General features: G+C 42.5%; 1 protein-coding gene across 1 annotated transcript; it reads right to left on the reverse strand.

Moving 5' to 3' along the window:
* Window positions 1–3,987: 3,987 nt before the first annotated feature.
* Window positions 3,988–19,014, reverse strand: LOC146669210 (uncharacterized). The gene is made up of 12 exons (XM_085405699.1): window positions 18,917–19,014; window positions 18,771–18,840; window positions 16,008–16,197; window positions 15,830–15,921; window positions 15,499–15,731; window positions 15,048–15,284; window positions 14,893–14,967; window positions 14,080–14,296; window positions 9,988–10,196; window positions 8,932–9,004; window positions 6,485–6,602; window positions 3,988–4,959 (listed from the first exon to the last, which is right to left on the reverse strand). Exons 2-12 carry the CDS (start codon window positions 18,784–18,786, stop codon window positions 4,764–4,766), a joined length of 1,656 nt encoding a protein of 551 aa, XP_085261825.1. The 5' UTR covers window positions 18,787–18,840; window positions 18,917–19,014; the 3' UTR covers window positions 3,988–4,763.
* Between the last annotated feature and the right edge of the window lie 454 nt (window positions 19,015–19,468).

Below are 19,468 nucleotides of genomic sequence, written 5' to 3' on the forward strand. Positions count from 1 at the left end.
ATGAAATAAACTGTCAAATGTTAGAGCAAAAAAGCAGACTTGTTTTTGTTAAAGCAGTGGGAGCACATCTGTGTTATCACAGTCATAATGAAAGAAAAACACCTCAGGTATGTTTTGATTTAATTATGAAATACTTGATCTGAATATGAAAAATCCCATGTTTTTTAAGCCAAGCTGCTACAACCAAACAGAACAGAAGTATGTGAAACATGATTTTGGTAAAAGGTTCTTAATAAATAGTGATTGAGCAAGTCTCCCCGCAAGCATTCAAATGAAATACGATATAATAATGCCTCACTTTTATTTATTGGCAATCCTTCTGAGTACACACACAGCAGCCAGTTAAAGTGACCCCATGTGAAGTCGGCAGGTAGCATGCAGAGAGCAAACAGCAAAACAGCTTTTCAATGAATAACACATGAGCCAACAAACGTTGCTAGACAATGATCCAGTGCGTTCAGCGAGTCAAGTGCAACACACACAATCACGAGAGAACACAAAGAGCTAATCAAACTTGATGCAACCCTTCGTGATCAAAATGAAACAGCAGCTACTAGTAGGCGCCCATGCTTTTGTAAAAGAAAGTTAACTTAATTAAAAAGATATGAGCTTTGTAATAATCTAGTTTTTTTTCTTCGTTGTAATTTTTGTTTTGAATAGAAACACTCTGACAGTTTGAGGAAAGTCCTTTCGCTTCTTGGCAGACACTTATACGAGAAGGTCAAAAGCACTCCCATGCGTGTATGCTAAATAGCATGCTAGCGCTAGTAAGCCACAGACTATATAAAAGATAATTTTCAGGTCTAAAAAGTGAAGCCAATGTGGAATTGCCTTAAAACTGCATTCTTTCTCTCCTGGCGAACACAAGGTGTCTTCTGTGGTGGCAATAAAAGTCCAGTTGAATCAAACTCTAACCTGGCTCACTTGCTTTATGATCTTAGCAAAAACCTAACATCAAAAATCTCAATAAATGTTTTGTTGATAAGATTATGGTCTCATTTACTAGCTTCAAGTGAACTGAATACAATATGGTGTTTATTTCATAAATTATGATTCCTATTATGTGAAAATAGAACAGTAAAGCAAGGTATGGTTTTGGGTCAGTGTACTGGGCTTAAGTCACTCCAGTCAGGCAGCTCACATGCTTAGGTGTCTTTTTTCTTCTTTTCTTGTCTGATTTCTATTTTCTACATGCTAAGATGGCAGTGGCAATCACTTGAAAAACAAAATTTCTACAGAAAAAATAGGAACTTCACAACAAGATCACTGTGGCTTCAACTTTTTACAAGCAGTTTATGCTAGCAGACAGTTAGCTTTGCGCTTCACAAAGATAGCTTTAGCTTTGTCTGCTGAATATACTAAATATTTGCTGAAAATTTACAATAGGGACCCACTCTTCAGTGTAATGGTACCAATGGTTCACCTTTTACTAACAGTTTATGCTAGCAGACAATTAGCTTTGCACTTCACAAAGATAGCTTTAGCTTTGTCTGGACCTAACAAAACGCCCAACAGTATCACACTACTTATTTTATCAGTGTTATATTTTGTTTGCTAAATGATTAAAAATAAATAAATGTAAATATGATAAGTGGTTGTGTAAAACTGAAGTTAACTAATGCTAATTACCAATTTCTAAAGAAAATCTTTCTTACAGATATGGAAGGTACTGTGTCTACTTCATTTACAACTGAAGACATTTTCTCAACTTTATACTTAAAAACTGAGTGTCATTTATATAGCATTTCAAGTGTTAATAAGAACCACAAAATTTTAATTTTCACATGTATTTTGAATCAGAATTGCTGAATATTTTGACTGCAGTAAGCATTAGCACCTTCCATCATTTAATCAGTCCAATTAAATTGTTAGGGGTCATTAAGTTTAAAGTTTGCACAGCACTCCTAGCCTTTATAACGAGATAAATGTTGACTTTTTTTGTTGCACAGTCCTATCTCTGATAAAAGCATCAGGGGGGAGAACAACTCAATTTATAAGGGGTAACATTTCATCTTTGAACACTTCACTGAGTGGGTATGTAACAGGACGCTATAATCCATCAATAAAACTGTATTGATATTGTCGAATGTTAATATGTCATCCATAAACCCTTGGGCCCTCTTGTCACCAGGACACAGTCTGCTCAGCAACTCATACTGCCTCATGGTGTTGTTCAAGATCGACCCAGGTCTCCCACTGAACGGCTGCCGCTGTAAAATGTTGCATGCCGTGACAGAGCGGAGCATTAATCAAAGTTGATTTGAAGTGCGAGAGCGCAAGTGCCTTTTTTGTTGCTGGAGAAGTGTTTAGCACAACAGTGCTGTGTACAATGGGGTCCCACTCTTCAGTGTAATGGTACCAAAAGGAGGTCATAAATAATGGATTCAAGATCACTTACACCTCATGAAGCAGGCTATGGCATTCAAAGGGATCATGTTTTGCTGCTCAAATTATGGATTTAGCTCTTTTGGCTGCAATTGTAAAGGAAAACAAGACCTCTCCAAGAGGACTCTGAAACAGTTTAATGTGGTGCAAAACATGACGGAAAAACAACAGTTTATACACTGCCACTAAATGATGACAGAGACTGGCTGGAAAAAGCAGATTATTTTTGCTTTCTGGTGGGATGTTTTGATTTAAAATTCTCCTGGAATATGTCTCATCTTCAACTTTAGTTAACTTGAAAAAAAAAACCAAGCTAAAACTTGAGATTTTTAAATTCAATCTTGCTTGTGTTAAGTAAAGATTTGCAGATGCAAACAGATACTGCACCTTCCAACCGTTTTGTTCTATCGCCTTTCCACTTCACGTAACTTGTAACAATTATCTGAATCTCTCAACAGCTGGACATGATTACATTTTTAATGCATTTGAAATGTAACCGTCCACTATCACACCACATTTAATTAAAGATATATGAGTATTTATTCAGTTTTTCTTTGACTGTCACATTGAGCTGTTTGCATACTAGAATTGGAGAGGTCTTCTTGCAATAATCTGCCCACATACATGTAGCAGCTCGCTGTTATTATCTTTAGATGATAGCAAATAATGTGATAACCCCTTGTTGTAAGTTTTTGTCCTTGCATCAGTGCTGCACCTGACTCTATGCTGCCCCTCAGTGGCAAAACAGTGAAACAGTCCTACAAAGGACAAACTCGTGAACAAATTCTACAAAGTCTCACCTCCAGATGCTGAGCCAAAGTTTGATATTTCACCAGAAAATACAAGGATAAGAATCCCAATAATTTCCAATGTGCCAATGCAGCTGGAGATAAATACAGAAGAGAGAGGAGATGATCAGATCTCACTCCATATCTTAATGGGATCCTCTCACGAGCCATTCCGATTAATGACCAATCTCACAATTATGGAAATCAGAGATTGGTCACTAACAGTGAGAACTTGAAGTTGCTCACACAAACAGCAACAGTGTCACATTGCAGAGAGCGCTAATTGGCCACTACTTTTCATGTAATTGCGGCAACCAGGGTCACCTCCTCTGCTAACCTCTCCTTTAAGTATTGTTTTTCAGCACACAAACAGTTAATGGAGCAATTAAGATGGTTCTCACAAGTACCACTTCTGGGGACCATTTGGCAAGAAAGAGGTAGAGAGAAGCGGACTGGTGACTGCTCGGTCCATCATGCTGGGTGCACGAGTCCTAGGCGAAATAGAGCGAGGTGCAAGACGTGCAAGAACACTCCCACACTGGTGTGACTGGTCACCGATGAAGCAAACATTGTGTAGGAGCAAATTTCTGGAGTTTTTAAGAATTCACAAAATATATCAGTTTACTGGTGCTGTCGGCAAAAACATCAAAACTACCTGTTATGCAGGTCTTCTTTGTCATACCAAACAGCGCACCAGGGCATGTGGCTTTGGGTGCCAGGGTGGTGGCAGCTGATCCTTTGGGTCTTTAAGGTAGCAGCCTCTGTGGATCAAGCTTGTTCCTATTTGCCTAATAGACAAATAGGTCAGGTCAGCGCCTTAGGAGTTTTTGTCACATTCTTGTCCCTGAACAATTTTTGCGTTGTGGCACATCTATGGGGAAGAGCCAGCCGCGTTCAGGCACACCAGGATGCCGGCAAACACATGATCAATATTATTCATTTCACATGTCAGTGGTTTTAATATTGGGACTAATTGTTGTACACAGCACTCAACAGCAGCTAATGAGAGGGAAAAAAAACAGTCACACACAGTCTTTCACTTTAACATGCAAGGATAACTTCCCCCAGTTCATTACAATACAAAACCTTTTTACTTTTTATTACCCATTTGTATTTTTGACAGCATTTATCTGTGTTTGTGTTGGAGCAGATACAATAAAGTGTTACAGTCACAGTCATCAGTATGTTTAAGCAGCATCCAGGGAATAAAACACTGTAACAAAAAAGAAACTGTGATAATTTGGTCTCAATTGAAAGTAACGCTTGGTACTTTCCTGCTAAAAGAATTGGTAATAAAAAAAATGTTTATAACTCTTTCCTGTATTTAACATTGTTGCTTTATTTTCCTTTCAGTAAAACATTTTCTGCTGTTGTACCACACCGGACATTGAACTAAGCCTACAGTCTGCACAGAGAAAAAAAAACCCAAACTCCCAAAACTGATCTCACCTGTCCAGAAACTGCAGTTTCATTTAAACTGATATTACTGTTCAAGTCTCAAAGGGACATAATATGAATGCCACCTATTTTTAATCCCTGGAGAATGAAGAAGAGGGGGGAGGAAAGTTTTCATCTCTTCATCTAACCCTTCTACCACAGACTTTGCCCACCTTCTATGACTAAGTTATGCCCTGTCATGTAGTCAGAGGCATCAGATGCCAAGTAGACCACTGCAGCTTGCAGGTCTGTCACTTGAGCCAGTCTACCAGCAGGAATATCTGACAGCCAGCGCTGCACCAGAGGCCTCAGACTCTCCAAGTGGATGAGAGGGGTGTCAACAATCCCCCTGAAAAGAGAAGCAGACAAAGTGAGAGAGCGAAAGAGGAGGGAAAAGCACACACACACAGACACACACAATGAAATCAGAAGACATCACAGTTCAGAGCCAGGAGTGACAGCGTTGTTTCAGAGCCACCACTTGGGTGACAAAAATAAACCCAATTATCCTTTGCAGAAAGGGCATGGCATGGCATCTCTGATGATATTTACTGTGGGACGGGTGGCACTTTAATGACTGGCACATCTCTGGAAGAGCCCATGGGTACGAGGGGACGTGTGGTATAATTTGCACATAGCCTTTGGTTAAATACTTATTATATTTCCCCATTGAAATGTGCTACTTTGATGCCGAGACAGTATTTAGGCGAAGTTTATCAGAAAACCGCTGCTTTTAGTTTGCTGGTTGCACACTGGCATCTAATAGCGCCGTGTCACAACAAATGCCATTCTCTCCACTCCTCTACAGTCAAATATCACAGAGCTTACATTTGAATAAATATGTCAACATGCCCGCCTGCGCCTAATACGAGACGACTTCTGACTTTCCCCACAATCGCTGTGACAGTGACTAAAAGCCATGAGGCCTGAATCATTGTTCGATGTATCCTGGTGCCTTGATATGGAATTCCAACATTTGGCTAAATTAGCACTTCCAAGGAGCGTGTGACACCTTGGTTAACATATTCCACCTCAATTATATTTCTCTTCAGCTGCCCTGTTATCTGGAACCTTTCCTGGCAATCAGAGGTACTGTTTTCCCTCAGCCAATTTTCTAGATAATGCAGCTTATCACTGCTGCGGCTAAAGTTGCCAATGGAATCAGGCTCCAGTCAACCTCGTGAGCGCTAATTGTGTCCCTTTTTTATGCATATTTACCGACTGTCACTTCAAAGAAATCAGCGGCCCATTGAGACACCCGGTTAGCGAGGGTGGGGGGGGGGGAAGCGAATTGCTTCTTTGCAAATTAAAATTAGCAAACAAGCTGCCGATAAATAAAGCTGAGCGTGGCGCGTGTGTGAGGGCTTTGTTCTGGGGCTGTGACTGGGCCCGGCTCGCCCGGTGCCACCGGACGGATTTGCTCAGGGATGGCTGGGGCTAAGAGATGCTTCACTTAACACCCCCCCGCCCCCTCAACCACCACCCCTACCTCCCCTCCCGACACACATTCAAACAGCCCCCTTCCTGTGTTCTCCTCCTTTTTCTTCCTACTACTCAGCTTCACAGACAAATAGATACAAACAAGGGCGCTATTGTTGCGCCGACACTTGGAGTGAGGTTGCAAATTTGATTCCCTAATTGAACAGAACAATTAGAGCAAGTGTTTGGTTGATTCATCCCTCAAGACGTCATCTAATTAAGCACTGATGCATTGTTTGAGGACTTAAATTAGTGCATCCCCCTCAAACGGGAGCTCTTCATATGAAAGCAAAACGGCGCTAATCACTGCCTCCTTTCGCAGCTTGCTATAATCAAAAGGTGGGCCGCTGTGTTTTGGAGGAAGACGAGGAAGGCCAAAAATAGGCAGTACTTACGGCGAGATGCAGTTGACGCGCACTCCTCTGTCGGCCCATTCAGTGCCCAGAGTCTGAGTCAGTTTGACCACACCGGCCTTGGATGTGTTGTATGAAAGCTGCTTCTGAGGATGGGGGACTGGACAGTGAAGGGTGGAAAGAAAATGAGTTACTGAAAAAAGTCACTGCTGTCCATTTCGGGAAGTGGCACGTGCCATTTAAGAAGGCAACAATTACAGCATCATTAATAGTGGTATGCACTTTTCACATTCTTATTAAAGCCTCTTGTTGTTTTATCATTTGCCTTAACTGAAGAGTTTCCTTCTTACAGCGGGCCAATAGCTTCTACGGTGCACATTCCAGTTCCTGTGGTTTCTTGTGCACACTACATAAAAGCTCTTCCATTAGCTGCTGGGGACTCTGTGGATGATGCTAGGTAAAATTAATTGCTTATAATGTCCAGTTATGCTCTGTCCTCAGCAACAAAGGGAGGGAGCCATTTGTTTGCCTTGACCATCACAGATGCTGCACACTGCATGGGATGCCGGGACAGGGGCTCATTTTCTCCTGGTTGATTAATCATCACAAGGAAGGCTCCAAGTTACATACAACTTTAGTAGTTAACCTCATCACCCGCCGATCTGACTGCCAAATGGCTTCAGTGTGAGACCGGGGATGATAAATACCAGCCAGCTGCGGAGAGGCAGAGAGTGGTCCTGAGGAGAAAAGGGCTGGAGCATCCTGCATGCAATTTAGGGATGTTGGAAAAAAGAAGACAAAGAGGAATAAAATTTGCAGTGTAGGGGTAAAAGCTGGGATGTGTTGAAGAAATAACAAGTAAAGGGTGGGACAGGAGGATGGTAGCCATGAGCAGGGTTCAGCGACGAGATTGCAGAGGAAGGTAAGGTTGGGTTGGGCTGGGCTGGATAAGGGTAGGCTGGGACCTCAGAGGAGCAGGCGAGGATGAGCCGAGCCCAGGGCTTACACGCAGATTGAAGGTGAAATCCGACTTATCAGGACAGGAAACACAGCTCAAAATGCCTAACAGCACTAATCCTTGCTCAAGACCTGATGATACGGCCGCAAAATACCATTCAGAAAATGCCTTCATCCTTTAAATAAACCTGCATTGATGTTTTTCGCCGTCTTAAAGAGCAGTAATCCCCAGAGAAGCGAAAAAGAAGTAGAAGGAGAGCATTTTCCAAAGCCCTCTTTAACATTCACCCTACTTATTGCCCGTTGCAAGTGGGAGAAAACATGCTCTTTATCAGGCACGCCTTTTAAATTTTGAATTCTTCTGAGCAGATAAGGAGTTCAAATGATGTACTCTTTTCCCAGCTGCTGTTGTTATGTCCATTTCTATGCAGGGCAGATCTGCAGGTATGAGTGCGAGAGTCACAAATCCCTCAAGTAAGGTCAAAACCAAAAAAGAAAAGAAAAAAAAAAAATCAAGATAGATATTTCCTGTCCGGGTGTCTTTGAGCTGCTGGCCGTCATTCAGAAAAAAATAGTTGTTGATGTTCAGAGAGTGTCTGTGTGTCGAGGGGGTGTTTGCAGGCCCACGAGCACATTCCATTCAGCAGATGGACAAAAAGCTGTCATTGTGCATTTTAATTGGACATTTACGGCTGCTTTTTGGTCGTCCACTTGGCTAGAACAGGTCCCATCTGATTACACATTATGACAATATTATAACAGATGTCCAGACCAATAAAGTAAATTCCTGAAGGACTGAGCGTAATGCGAGTAATTGATCATTTTCTTTATGCCGGCCTCTATTTACCAGCATGTTCCTGTTTTACAGATTGCCCCTGCAGTCGGGACTGGGGTCCATATGGCACGGCGCTTTACTGGCGATTTGACTATACTGCTGATGAAGTGTTGCAGTTCCTCTGGAGAAACCTGTTGGAGGAGGAACATTACACCGGTGCAGCGAATTACAAGGCTTTTACTAGGCTCCCACTAAACTCTAAAAGTGTCTTCCGCTGTTCAAACAAGGCCGTTGGCACAGGCTGGGGTTTTGCCGCGGCACAGGAACCCTCCCCTCCCAAGTTGGACCTCAGGTTGCCTTCCACATCCTCCAGACAGCTCCGCGGAGAGGGGATGTTTATTATGATGCAAAAATGCCTCGGCGAGATGCAATCACAACACTGCTACTGTATGCAGGGGTGGATGCATCTCTATAGAACTGTTTAACTGGGCTAAAAGTTGCCTAATCCTGTTTTAAAAGTGAAGGCTCACCTTAAGTTTCTCATAAACGAAGAAAACTGCTAAAAAAATGACTTTGTTTGAAGATGAAAATCTAATGCGATGTGCACTCACCCACATAGCTGTACAGCACAAATGTATTTAACTCTCCCTTCCTCCCCCTCCTTCACTCTGCCCAACTCTCCACGCCAAATGGAGAGATTAAAAGCAGACATGGAGGGGCTCCAGAGAGAAAGTGGGGAAATAGAATCATCACTCACCTATTAGACTGGCCATGGAAGCTGTGTTGATAATCTTGCCGTACCCTTGCTTCAACATCACTCGACCTGCTGCCTAAGGCAAGGATTCGGAGGGGCGAGAGACACGTTAAACACCTTATTATTAAGGCCCTGATATGCCATGCCCAAAGCTGAGCACAGATCAACACAAAAACATGCAGTTTATCGTCGGAGACGGGAAAACGTTTGGTGTGGATTTGAAAGCGGCACAAAAAAAAGGGTGGGCGTGGGGGGGGGTTGTAGGTTGTACATATAGATGTCTCGCAGCAGCTCGATAATTTAGGACTAAATTTAGTTTCTACAAAGGAGCTCAAGCTGGTTGGACCATTAATTAGGTCACAGTCTTAACTAGTTTGGACAGAAATAGAGTGCTGAAGGAATACGTCACCGAGAATCTGTTTGGCTCTTTTTTACTCATATTTAACTGGGAATAATTTGTAAATATATTAAACTGATGGATGCATTTTTCATTTTAACAGAAAATAACATTTCAGCTATGGGGTGTTTGCATGAACTGTACTCGTTGTGTGTGCAGAATCAGGATTTTTTCCTTCTTAAGCTTCGAAAACAGCAAGAAAACATGACCCGTCACAAAAGGACAGATAATGTGATTTATGTATGTCAAGTCTTCAGCTGCTATAGAGGCAGCTCTGTTTTAGATTTGCTTCAGTAAACATGTTCATTCAAACACTTTCCTATTAGTGAATCTGACTGATCAATAAGTGCACGATTCATTTTGAATTTGTCTCTGTTTATAGATTAGTTTTTAATTTGTAATGGAAATAAACCAACTCTATAAAATTAGTGCAGTGAGATGAGCGAAAGCTACAGTGGTTAAGTACATTTTCTGGCAGTTCTGGTAAACATAAAACCCGTGTGTATGCTACAAAACGTCTTCCTACCCAGTGTTTATCAAAGCAGAGGTGTATGTGAGTGAATCTCTTACAAAACTAATTAGGACCAAATCACTTGGAAAAATACTTGATAATATTTACTGCTATTGCACTACCCTCGCACAGGATGGGAGGTGACACACACCTGACAGCACATGAAGGTCCCCCTGAGGTTCACATTAAAGGTTTTGTCCCACTCCTCTAGACTGGTGTCTTCGCTGGCTGAGTTCATGTTGATGCCAGCATTGTTACAACCAATGTGGATCACTCCCCATTTGGAAACGATGGCGTCGATCATCCTCTGGACGTCATCTGACTTGCTGATGTCAGCTGTTATCGAAATGGCATTGATACCTGTTTGAAAGTAACACAGGGGTGTACTGTGAGAAAATTCGGCATTTTAGATTCTTTGACACAAAAAGTAATGCCCTAAGTAATGTGGATATAGTGAGATCACGTTTGATCAAACATTTTATCCTTTAGTATGCTGCCATCTGCTGGTCAAGACACAAACTAATGACAAAATTCACAATGTGAAACTCATTTTGAATGAATAAACGCAGGGCATGCTTGTTTTCTCACAAATAAAGCCCGGTTTGAAGCGTGCTATTCAACAGTGATGCTGTCATAGCAGATTTTCCAGTTTAAGGCCAGCTTCACCACTTTGAGGCCAACATATTGTTGTGACTCTTACAGGTTTTCATTTTAATTTCTGGCTGTCATCGATGTCTTTGAACTTTTTGCTCTGCACCGCAAGCAATCTTAAGACATCTGCAGTATTTCGGCTATTGCAGCGAACAAAAGCAGGGAGACTCCAGGCTGTTCAGCATCACATTCCTTTGGACTTCTTTAACAATTGAGTCACAGCAGGGTGAACAGTCCGAAAAAAAGGAGCAAGTTATGTTAAATCAGGGTTGTAATGTAGTTCTTCTTATTAACTTTAAGGAAAGTTTTAAGGAAAGGAACAACTTAAGAACAACAACCATAACAACAATCAAGTGAGTAAAGAAAGGAAAGTAACCAGTAACTTTTTTTCCTTAATTACTGATTACAGAATAAAACTGAACCACACTGTTTTAGGAGTTGTGGATTAAAGCCATCCTAGTAAGTGGACTTCATTCCATATTTAGTGGCGACTCTATCCCTAAATTCTGTCCCAGATATAAATTTTGTTGACCTTGAAGTTACGTGAGTGACGTCCATTCAATGAAACAAACACAAATGGAGAATGTAAAATCACAAGTGCGGGGGGGAGATGATGAAATTAACTTAATGTATACAAATATATATATATATATATATATATATATATATATATATATATATATATATATATATATATATATATATACACAATATATACAGAAATTCAAAGAATTTAGATTTGTAATAAAAGTATTTTCAGAAACCTGTACATGACCTGGCGGGTCGCGGAGGGTGGGAGTGCCTACTGGGGTCAGCGGGGGAGCTGGCCCCAGGGAGGGGTTACCTGCCCCTCCCTTCCTTCCCTCCCCATCTCCAGCTGCCTCCCTCTTCCCGCTCCTCCACAACCACCCACACATGCAGGGCCTTGGAGTGGGGGTATGTCACCAGGGTGCAGAGGAGGCTACCCCCCCCTGTCCCCTTCTGGCTGCCTCTGCCTCAATTTTATCCCACAACTTAGACATTCACATTATTCACACTCTCATTACACATACATATAGGATCTTGGGGGTGGGCACAATCACGGAGTCCAAATCACCATCAGGGTGTATACCTCACCCCTGACGTCGTTGCCCACCTCTCAATTTTAAATACACTTAGTCATTGAGGGCTAGCAGGAGGGACTATGCGCTTACCTGCTGCTCCTTGGCAGGTAGCTCCATGCCCTCCTGGGTTTTAATTGCACCTTAGAACACATATGCATCAACACTACAATGAGCGGGTGGAGGGAGGTTTGGAGTCTTCTCCCACCCCCATTCTCTGCGGCCTGCTGGAGCGGGAGGGCTAGTAGGAGGAGTTGGCCGTCCGACTGCGGTCTGGGGTGTGGGGCCTCCCTGCTGCTGCGGAGTCGGGATGGTCTGCCTCTCCCCACCGCAGGGAAAAGGGTAACACCACCTGGGTCTGGGTGCAGTTCTCCCCTCCAGGGGCAAGGGTACCTAGACCCGGTTTGTAGAGTACGCTTGGGGAGTGTGATCGTGTGTACAGCGTCTCTTTATGTCTGTCTCCACGTTGGTTGAGTGTGGAGTGAGTGCATATGAGAGCATGAGGGTGGGAATGGATGTTTGTGTCTGTGTGTGCCTGTATGTCTGTGTCTATATGTCAGGTTGGGTATCAGACGCCACCTCTCTGGGGACACCTCAGGCCCTCCAAGGTTTGGAGGCCTATCTCCACCCACCACCACTTCCCCTGCCGGTGGCGGACTCCCTCAGGTGTCGGTGTGTTGGTGGTTCTTTGTGTCTGGGGGTGGGCGTCCGGGTACACACCGGCTCACTCCTTGGCGGCCGCTTGTCGGGGCCTGGGGCCTGGGGCTCGCTCGGGCCCCTTTGGAGGTGGGGTGCCCCCGGCCTCTCGGCCTGGGGCTCGGTCACTCAGGCGCAGCTGGGGGCCGGCGGAGCTCACGGGCACGTCACTGCAACTCCCCCTGACTTCTGCTCCGCGGCTGCTGGGCGAGCCCTCATCTGGGACTCTCCTCAGCTCTTACTGGAACAGTGGCGCGGCTGCCCCTCTGTTGGTCTTCCATGGTCTCTTGTGTTCTGGGGGCCTCTGGATGTCTGGAGTTTTGATCTCCTCCATACCCGCTTCACACCCTGGAGGACGGGGCTGTGGCCCCCCCACACTCCCTAGCAGATCATTACATGGAGAAACCTTTGGAATGCAAGCATGCTGATCCACACAGGTATGCACACATGGGTATTCACAGACGCGGACTAAAGCTTTCTTGGCTGCTGCCTCAAAGCACACTGTGCGCTGTCTATCTTGCGTGCTGCACAATATCGTTTATTATTTAGTAAATATTGATATCTATGACTAGCTAGTTTATTGTGATGGTGCTTTGTTTTCTCTATTATTATGTTGCTCTTTGTTGTTTGCTGTCTCCTCTGTTTGTTTTTTTTGTTTGTTTGTTTTTTTTCTCCATACAGGTGACCCAGGAGTTCTTTTTTTTTTTCTCTCTCTTCCCCCCCCCTTCTCACCGTCTCTTCTCCCCTTTGGTTTTCTTTCTTTCTCTCCCCCTCTTTCTCTCATTCATTCCCCCTGTCCTATTTATTAAAAAAAAAAAAAAAAAAAAAAAAAAAAAAAAAATGACAAAGGATGAACTGAAGCTCTGCCATCACGTAATGTCGCATACTGCTGTTTCTGATGTCATTTAAAAAAAAAACAAAAAAAAAACATGTTAATAATCACTGTCTATGTAACAATGTTCGCGTAAAGTCTCACATTGATTGGCTCACCAGTTAAGAAGGAGACATACAGACATATGCCATGATCCTTACAGTATGAACACTGACCATTCAGTCCTAGCCTATATAACAACCATAGCTTCATAATGATTACAGAACATCAGACTACTTGTTCTTATTGCTTAAAAATGCAGAATTATCATATAGAAATAAAAAACCTGAAGTTGTGCGCTATTTGAACACGTTGCCTGCCTGCAGCACTAAAGGACTCCGTGAGAGACGTCTGTCTCGCCCTAGCAGCACCTCTCCTCCCCTTCAATTTGCCTCAACATAAGCTCATCATATTCTGTGACATGATTTACTCTGAGGTGTTTGACGAGGTTAGTGATGTTGCCACAACACCTCACTGTCTGCCACAGTTATCGCAAACCGCGTCTCGGCTGTTTGTGGAGGTAAAATACGTCCACACATGACTCCAGTTACGCTCAGCCATTGTTGTGAGTGTGCACGTCAAGGGGCTGCGACACATTCATACAGCCATATTTCGCACATGACTATGAAAGGTGGAAGAGGAAGTAGTTCCGCTGTGTTCCTGTTAATGGTAAACTACATATTTACCCCAAATTACTAAAATATTGATATTTTAATTTGAGAATCAATTCTAGAACATAAATAACTGGTATCGGAGGAATCGGTATGTCAATATCGATCCGCACACCACTACTTCACAGGGCCAACCTGCAGTACCTTAATAGCCCACCAGGAGGCTGCAGACCACTTTGGGAATCCATTCTCTAAACTAGGATGGGCTGTGAAAAAAAGGGCATTCAAGTCAGTCCTTGTATGTTTTTTGTTACCTTTAAGGAAGAGCTCCTCAACGACTGTCTCAGCTTTTGCTCCATCCAGGTCTACCACAGCCACCTTTGCACCAGCTTCACCCAGAGCGTGAGCGAATGCTCGGCCTATGCCTTGTCCAGCGCCTGTCACATAGGCCACCTTACCGTCAAGACGCATTCGATCCAGGATGAAACGCCCTGTGACCCCACGGAAAACCTCATCATCTGTAATTTTACACTAATGAACGAGAATAAACAGGCAGATGTGATCAGTAAGTATGATGATGCCTGGAGAAACTCGTCACATCAATCATTACATGCTGTAAATAAAACGTAGTCAGAACTACAAAGTGGTAATCCATAAATCAATAGGATTTTGCAGGGAAGCCACAGATAGAATCAATAATGGCACAGTGAAAGAAGGAGTACAAGTAAGCAGATACAAATCAACATAGAAAAGCTCCTGCTAACAAGTGCTAACAGGTATATTTTAAAATAGGATTTAACTTTTCACCGTATGAAAAAACCTCAACACAGACCTTTTAGATCATCTGTAAGTAAAATTAACCACACTGAATAAGTGCCCCAAACATTTCATTTCATTCATTCATTTGTGTCATGATGAGGGAGATGAATTGTTTATATGGTAAACTCTTTCTTTTGATGGGGTCATGAAAAGAATTAAATCACTACTTGGTAGGTGAGATAAACTTGGATCCCGCTTATCCCTGAGTTGTGAGGTGTTTATATCTAGCATTTAATGTTATAGTATTGCTGATACTGTGAATAGTGAAGGCACGTATATCAGCTGTGACTGAGGGAGGTTAACAGTACCTGATGCCGAAAGCACTCAGCAGCCGGAGGTACCCGACGGATAAGAGTGAGGCCGTCTCTTAAAGGGACTATGACCTTTCAAACAAGGAGGCATTATTAGAATAAAGGTTAACCAACAAACAACTGACTGCAACACGAAAACATCTGAAACTCACCTGCTCTACTCGGGGGTCATTAGACACAAACTGGTTGAACTCGCGAAGGGCCAGTCCATTGCTATCTGTGGTTTCATTAAGATAAACCCTGGCTTTGAACAGCGAGTTATCGATACATATGACCCCTCGCAATCTGAGCATGTTGTTGTCCATGATAAATTTGTAGTAGTTGATGTAGTTGTTTTTGTCTGCATCGATGAAAACCATGTCGAACTGTTCACCGGCGGTGGCTAATTCCTGGAACAGAGACAACGTTATTACAAAACTGACCCCATGACCCACAGTTTGTTCACTTATTGACAAAAAGGGTCAGCGTTAGCCTTGGACTGTTCTGATTATGGAACGCATGTGACACGCAGTGAAGGCTAAGTGTTACCTAAATGTATTTTTAGTTTGCAAAACAGTTCATTGGACCTTCAAAAGGATCCAAAGTTGATCGATTTTTATTCACCTTTAGTGTCTCCATGGCATTTCCAGTCTTGACGTTAATCTTTTTACCATGTGGAGACTTATCAAAAATGGGCTGAGCAAACTCTTTAAGGTATGGCTCCAACTCGCAGGCCACTAAGCACCCGTCCTCTGGTAGGGCTTCAGCCATCGACAGAGCTCCATAGCCAGTGAACATCCCGATCTCTAGGACCCTTTTTGCTTGACTCATGTGGATCAGCATCTTCAGCGTTTGACCTGCCAAAAACAGATCACAGATCATGTTATCACAATATGACTAAACCAGTAAAAAAGAAAATGGTATAGTGTAAGCAGCACATGTATGAAAGTCCCACCTTCAACGTGTCCAGTGATACATTCCTTGGGAAGCTTGAACATAGTCTTGCCCTCCTTGTGCACTTGATCCCAGTCATGAGAAAAAGTCTTTCTACAATGGAGTGTAATCGAATATGTTAATGCTTATTTCACACAGCAAATGCTTGCTGTGCTTTATGATTATAAGTGAGGACTTACTTAAAAAGTTCTGCAAGCTGTTCACTTTCCTGTGTGGTCATTTTCTCCAGGTAGTCATCCAGGCCACTGGCGATGTCCAGAGCCTTCTGCAAGTGGCTTGTCAACTCTTCTGGAACATTCCCACAGGATGCAGCTATGTCCTGGGCTTTAGTTAAAAGGTCCACAATGACTTCCACTGGGGTGTCAGGAACTGGGGAGGATGTCATATGTAATGTTACTTAATGATGTCTCCATTCTAGTTTTATTGTCATTTCCTGCTCCAGTAAAATGATGCATCTCAGAAACTCTGAGTCGATGTTTAATATCAAGTAAATTATTCAGCTGGTTTTAAGAATATCAGAAAATTGAGGTAATGACTAATATGCATTATTCATGCATTATCCTTACAGAAACGTTGTTTTCACTTTCAGCATTTTGTGTTAGAAAAATAATAAATATAACTAAAGAAAAATCAGATAGATCAGAAATACTTTATTGATCTCCAAAAATCTGCAAATTATAGAAAGCATTATATTGTGTATACTTACTGCACAGTAAAGTCAATAAATTGAATAGTTTTTAGTGCTAAGTCACAGTTTCTTGCCTATAATGAGTCAGCTGATATCTGCACTCATCAGCCACTTTGGTAAGAACACCTGGTCAACTGCTTATTAATGCAGATATCTAATGAGCCAATTATAGGGCAGCACCTCAGTGCATTAGGGCATGTAGACATGGTCAAGATGATGAAGAACATTTGAATGGGGAAGAAAGGTGAACATGGCATGGTTGCTGATTCCAGATGGGCTGATTTGAGTATCTTAAAAACTGCAGATCTGCTGGGATTTTCTCATACAGCCAACTGTGGGGTTCACAGACAAGGCGCAGGAAAATAGAACACATCTGGTGAGCAGCAGTTCTCTGAGAGAAAATCTCTTGTTAATGTCAGAGGTTAGATGAGAATGACCAGACTGCTCAAAGTGGACACTAACTCAAACAACCACTTGTTTACAACTAACTAAGGCATGCAGAAGAGCATCTCTGAGTGGGATGCGCTGTAACGCCCCACAATAATCTTAATAAAGTGTCGCCTAAGTGTCAAAAGAACTACCTGAATTATTCAAATTATTAAAAAGTTTTAACAGGGACTTCCCAATAAAAGTAAGCAGTTTACTTAAACCTAAAGCCAGTGGCGGCTCCTGAAAAAAATCTCAGGGGGGGCAATTTTTATGATATCGACTAAAATGACCCATTTAATGAGTACATCAAACAACACAATTTTAATTTAAATTTAAAATGAACAACCATATTCTGGCCATTTGTATAGATTTGTAAAAATGAACATGAACAGATTTTTTTTTTTTTTTTGAATGAATGAAAAATAACTATTGAAAACAACAACTGTAAACTGATTGGGGGGGTGGGCTAAAGAGAGAAAGAGAGAGGGATGGAGAAAGAGAGTAAATATGGTTAAGGGTTCTTATTTGTACAAGAACTTTGCTCGTCTGTCTTTCTGAGTGGCAAATTTCTCGATGACCCTGGTGTTGAAATCAGGAAGTTCTTGTGTGAGTTTTTTCTCTATGGACAGCATAGCCAGAGCGTTGAGCCGATCCTGAGCCATATTGTTTCTCAGGAAAGTTTTTATCCTCTTTAAAGTAGAGAAACACCTCTCCGATTCTGATGTTGTCATTGGTGTGGTGATGAGGATGTTAAGAAGACTTACAGTTTCGGTGAATGTGTCTTGAAGGTTGTTTTCCATCAGAACCTGATAGAGCGCCAGCGCCAGCGTGGCTGAGTCGTCAGCCACGACTTGCGCTGGAACCAACTCCGACAAAAAGTCCTGTTGTATGCTTTTGACTTCTCCTTCGTTGCCTGGGTTAGTTGAATTTCGGGCTTGTCAGGTCCCAACTCTTTAACTTGCAGTTTTTCTGCCATTGTCCTTCTGGCAAAAGGGTAGGTTAGAAGCGATCTAACCGAATTTGGGGGAGGCTGTGCCTCAACCGTTAACAATACCGCTGCCATCGTCTCTCTCTGACCTTATAGCTCACTTAGGCTACTGACTGAGGTAAAATTCTAGAACAGCAAATCTTCGCGCGTTTTCTGCAGGGGCGCAATTTTAAGCGCCCCCAAACCATTTAATTCAGCGACGCTGATAGGTCAAATATTTATTATTTTCCCCTGGCAACCATTTAATGATAGGCTATTTCGCTGCATATCAAGGGCGCTTTGACGAGCGCCCCAGAAGAAGAAAAACACCGTTTGTTGGTTGAACTTTAATGAGTCAGCTGGTGAAAATGTTAAAATACGCCTGGCTGTATATGGGCACACACATAGTAAAACTATCATTGATGAATTTTTTAAAAATATATATTTTTACTCCTCCACATTTGGGGGGGCGGAGCCCGAGCGCCCCCTATGGGCCAGCCGCCACTGCCTAAAGCACTCTACTCGAAATAAGTACTTTCACTTTTATACTTTAATACTGCACGTGTTAATATTTCAGGAAAATATTCCACCTTTTATTCAACTGCCTTATGCACATAAAGTTAACATAACGTTGAGAATTAAAATTGTGCATATGACACCAGCACACTAACGCATTATAGCGTAGTTTAATACACAAGTAATACAAATATGCACCGTTTATAGAACTGTTCTGCCACATATACGTTGTTCACGTGTCTGTGTTAATATATCTTTTAAAATCGAAAAACTTACAGTACCGTTAAGAATTGAGATATCGATTTATCAGAACGGGAGTAAAAAAAATGGCAATAGTCTTACCTTTTTCGGTTGACATGCTTCCGTTTTATGGGCGTGACGCTTTTACCGAGTAGAGGACGCTAATCTGTACCTGCGGAGGTAACTGAAGTTTCAGTTATATCACCAAAACTAGCTAATTGTTAGGTAAGGCGGAGAGACTGGCTTACACAACAACGACTCTTCATTATTCAACTGGTTCTGGCACGTGACAGCGGCTCCTGCCTGCCTCCGACCAGTGTCTGAACACTGGTTATCAAACAGCTTTCCCAGCTCAGGGTGTCACTCTTTCTGAGAAGAAGCTGGGTAGTGAGTGGGTGGGTGGAAAAGGGGGGGGGGGGGGGGGGGGGGGCGTCAGTGAGCCAGTTTGTGGGAGGGCCTGAAATGTCTGAAGTTCCTGAAATGATTTTGGCTATTTACGGCTGACTGCGATCCAAGAAGAGAGCAAAACTCCAACCAGTACCATTAGCCACACGTGTGTGTGAGATATAGATAAATAAATAGATACTTGATCCCGCAAGGGAAATTACTTCATTACAGCTGCAGCAAAAAGAATACTAATTGTGTAATCTACAATAGAAAAAGCATTGTAAAAAGTACCACAGGACCATACTGAATGCCTTATTATGTGGAATTCTATATGGAAGCGTTATAAAATAAGCTAATACCATACAATACTAAGTTTAAAGCACTTTAAAACAGCTACATCAGATACAGAAAAG

This window comes from Rhamphochromis longiceps, linkage group LG5 (assembly GCF_057381845.1).
Source record: "Rhamphochromis longiceps isolate RC_006_pf linkage group LG5, R_longiceps_female_GT1.1, whole genome shotgun sequence".
NCBI classification, from domain to species: domain Eukaryota; kingdom Metazoa; phylum Chordata; class Actinopteri; order Cichliformes; family Cichlidae; genus Rhamphochromis; species Rhamphochromis longiceps.

Bases quoted from the DNA above. Each gene is read 5' to 3' on its own strand.
- LOC146669210 (XM_085405699.1), bottom strand. The intron at 9,005-9,987 runs GTGTGTGTCACC...TCCTTGCCTTAG, and splicing joins GGACCTTCATGTGCTGTCAG to GCAGCAGGTCGAGTGATGTT. The intron at 6,603-8,931 runs GTGAGTGATGAT...TTCACTGTCCAG, and splicing joins TTCCATGGCCAGTCTAATAG to TCCCCCATCCTCAGAAGCAG.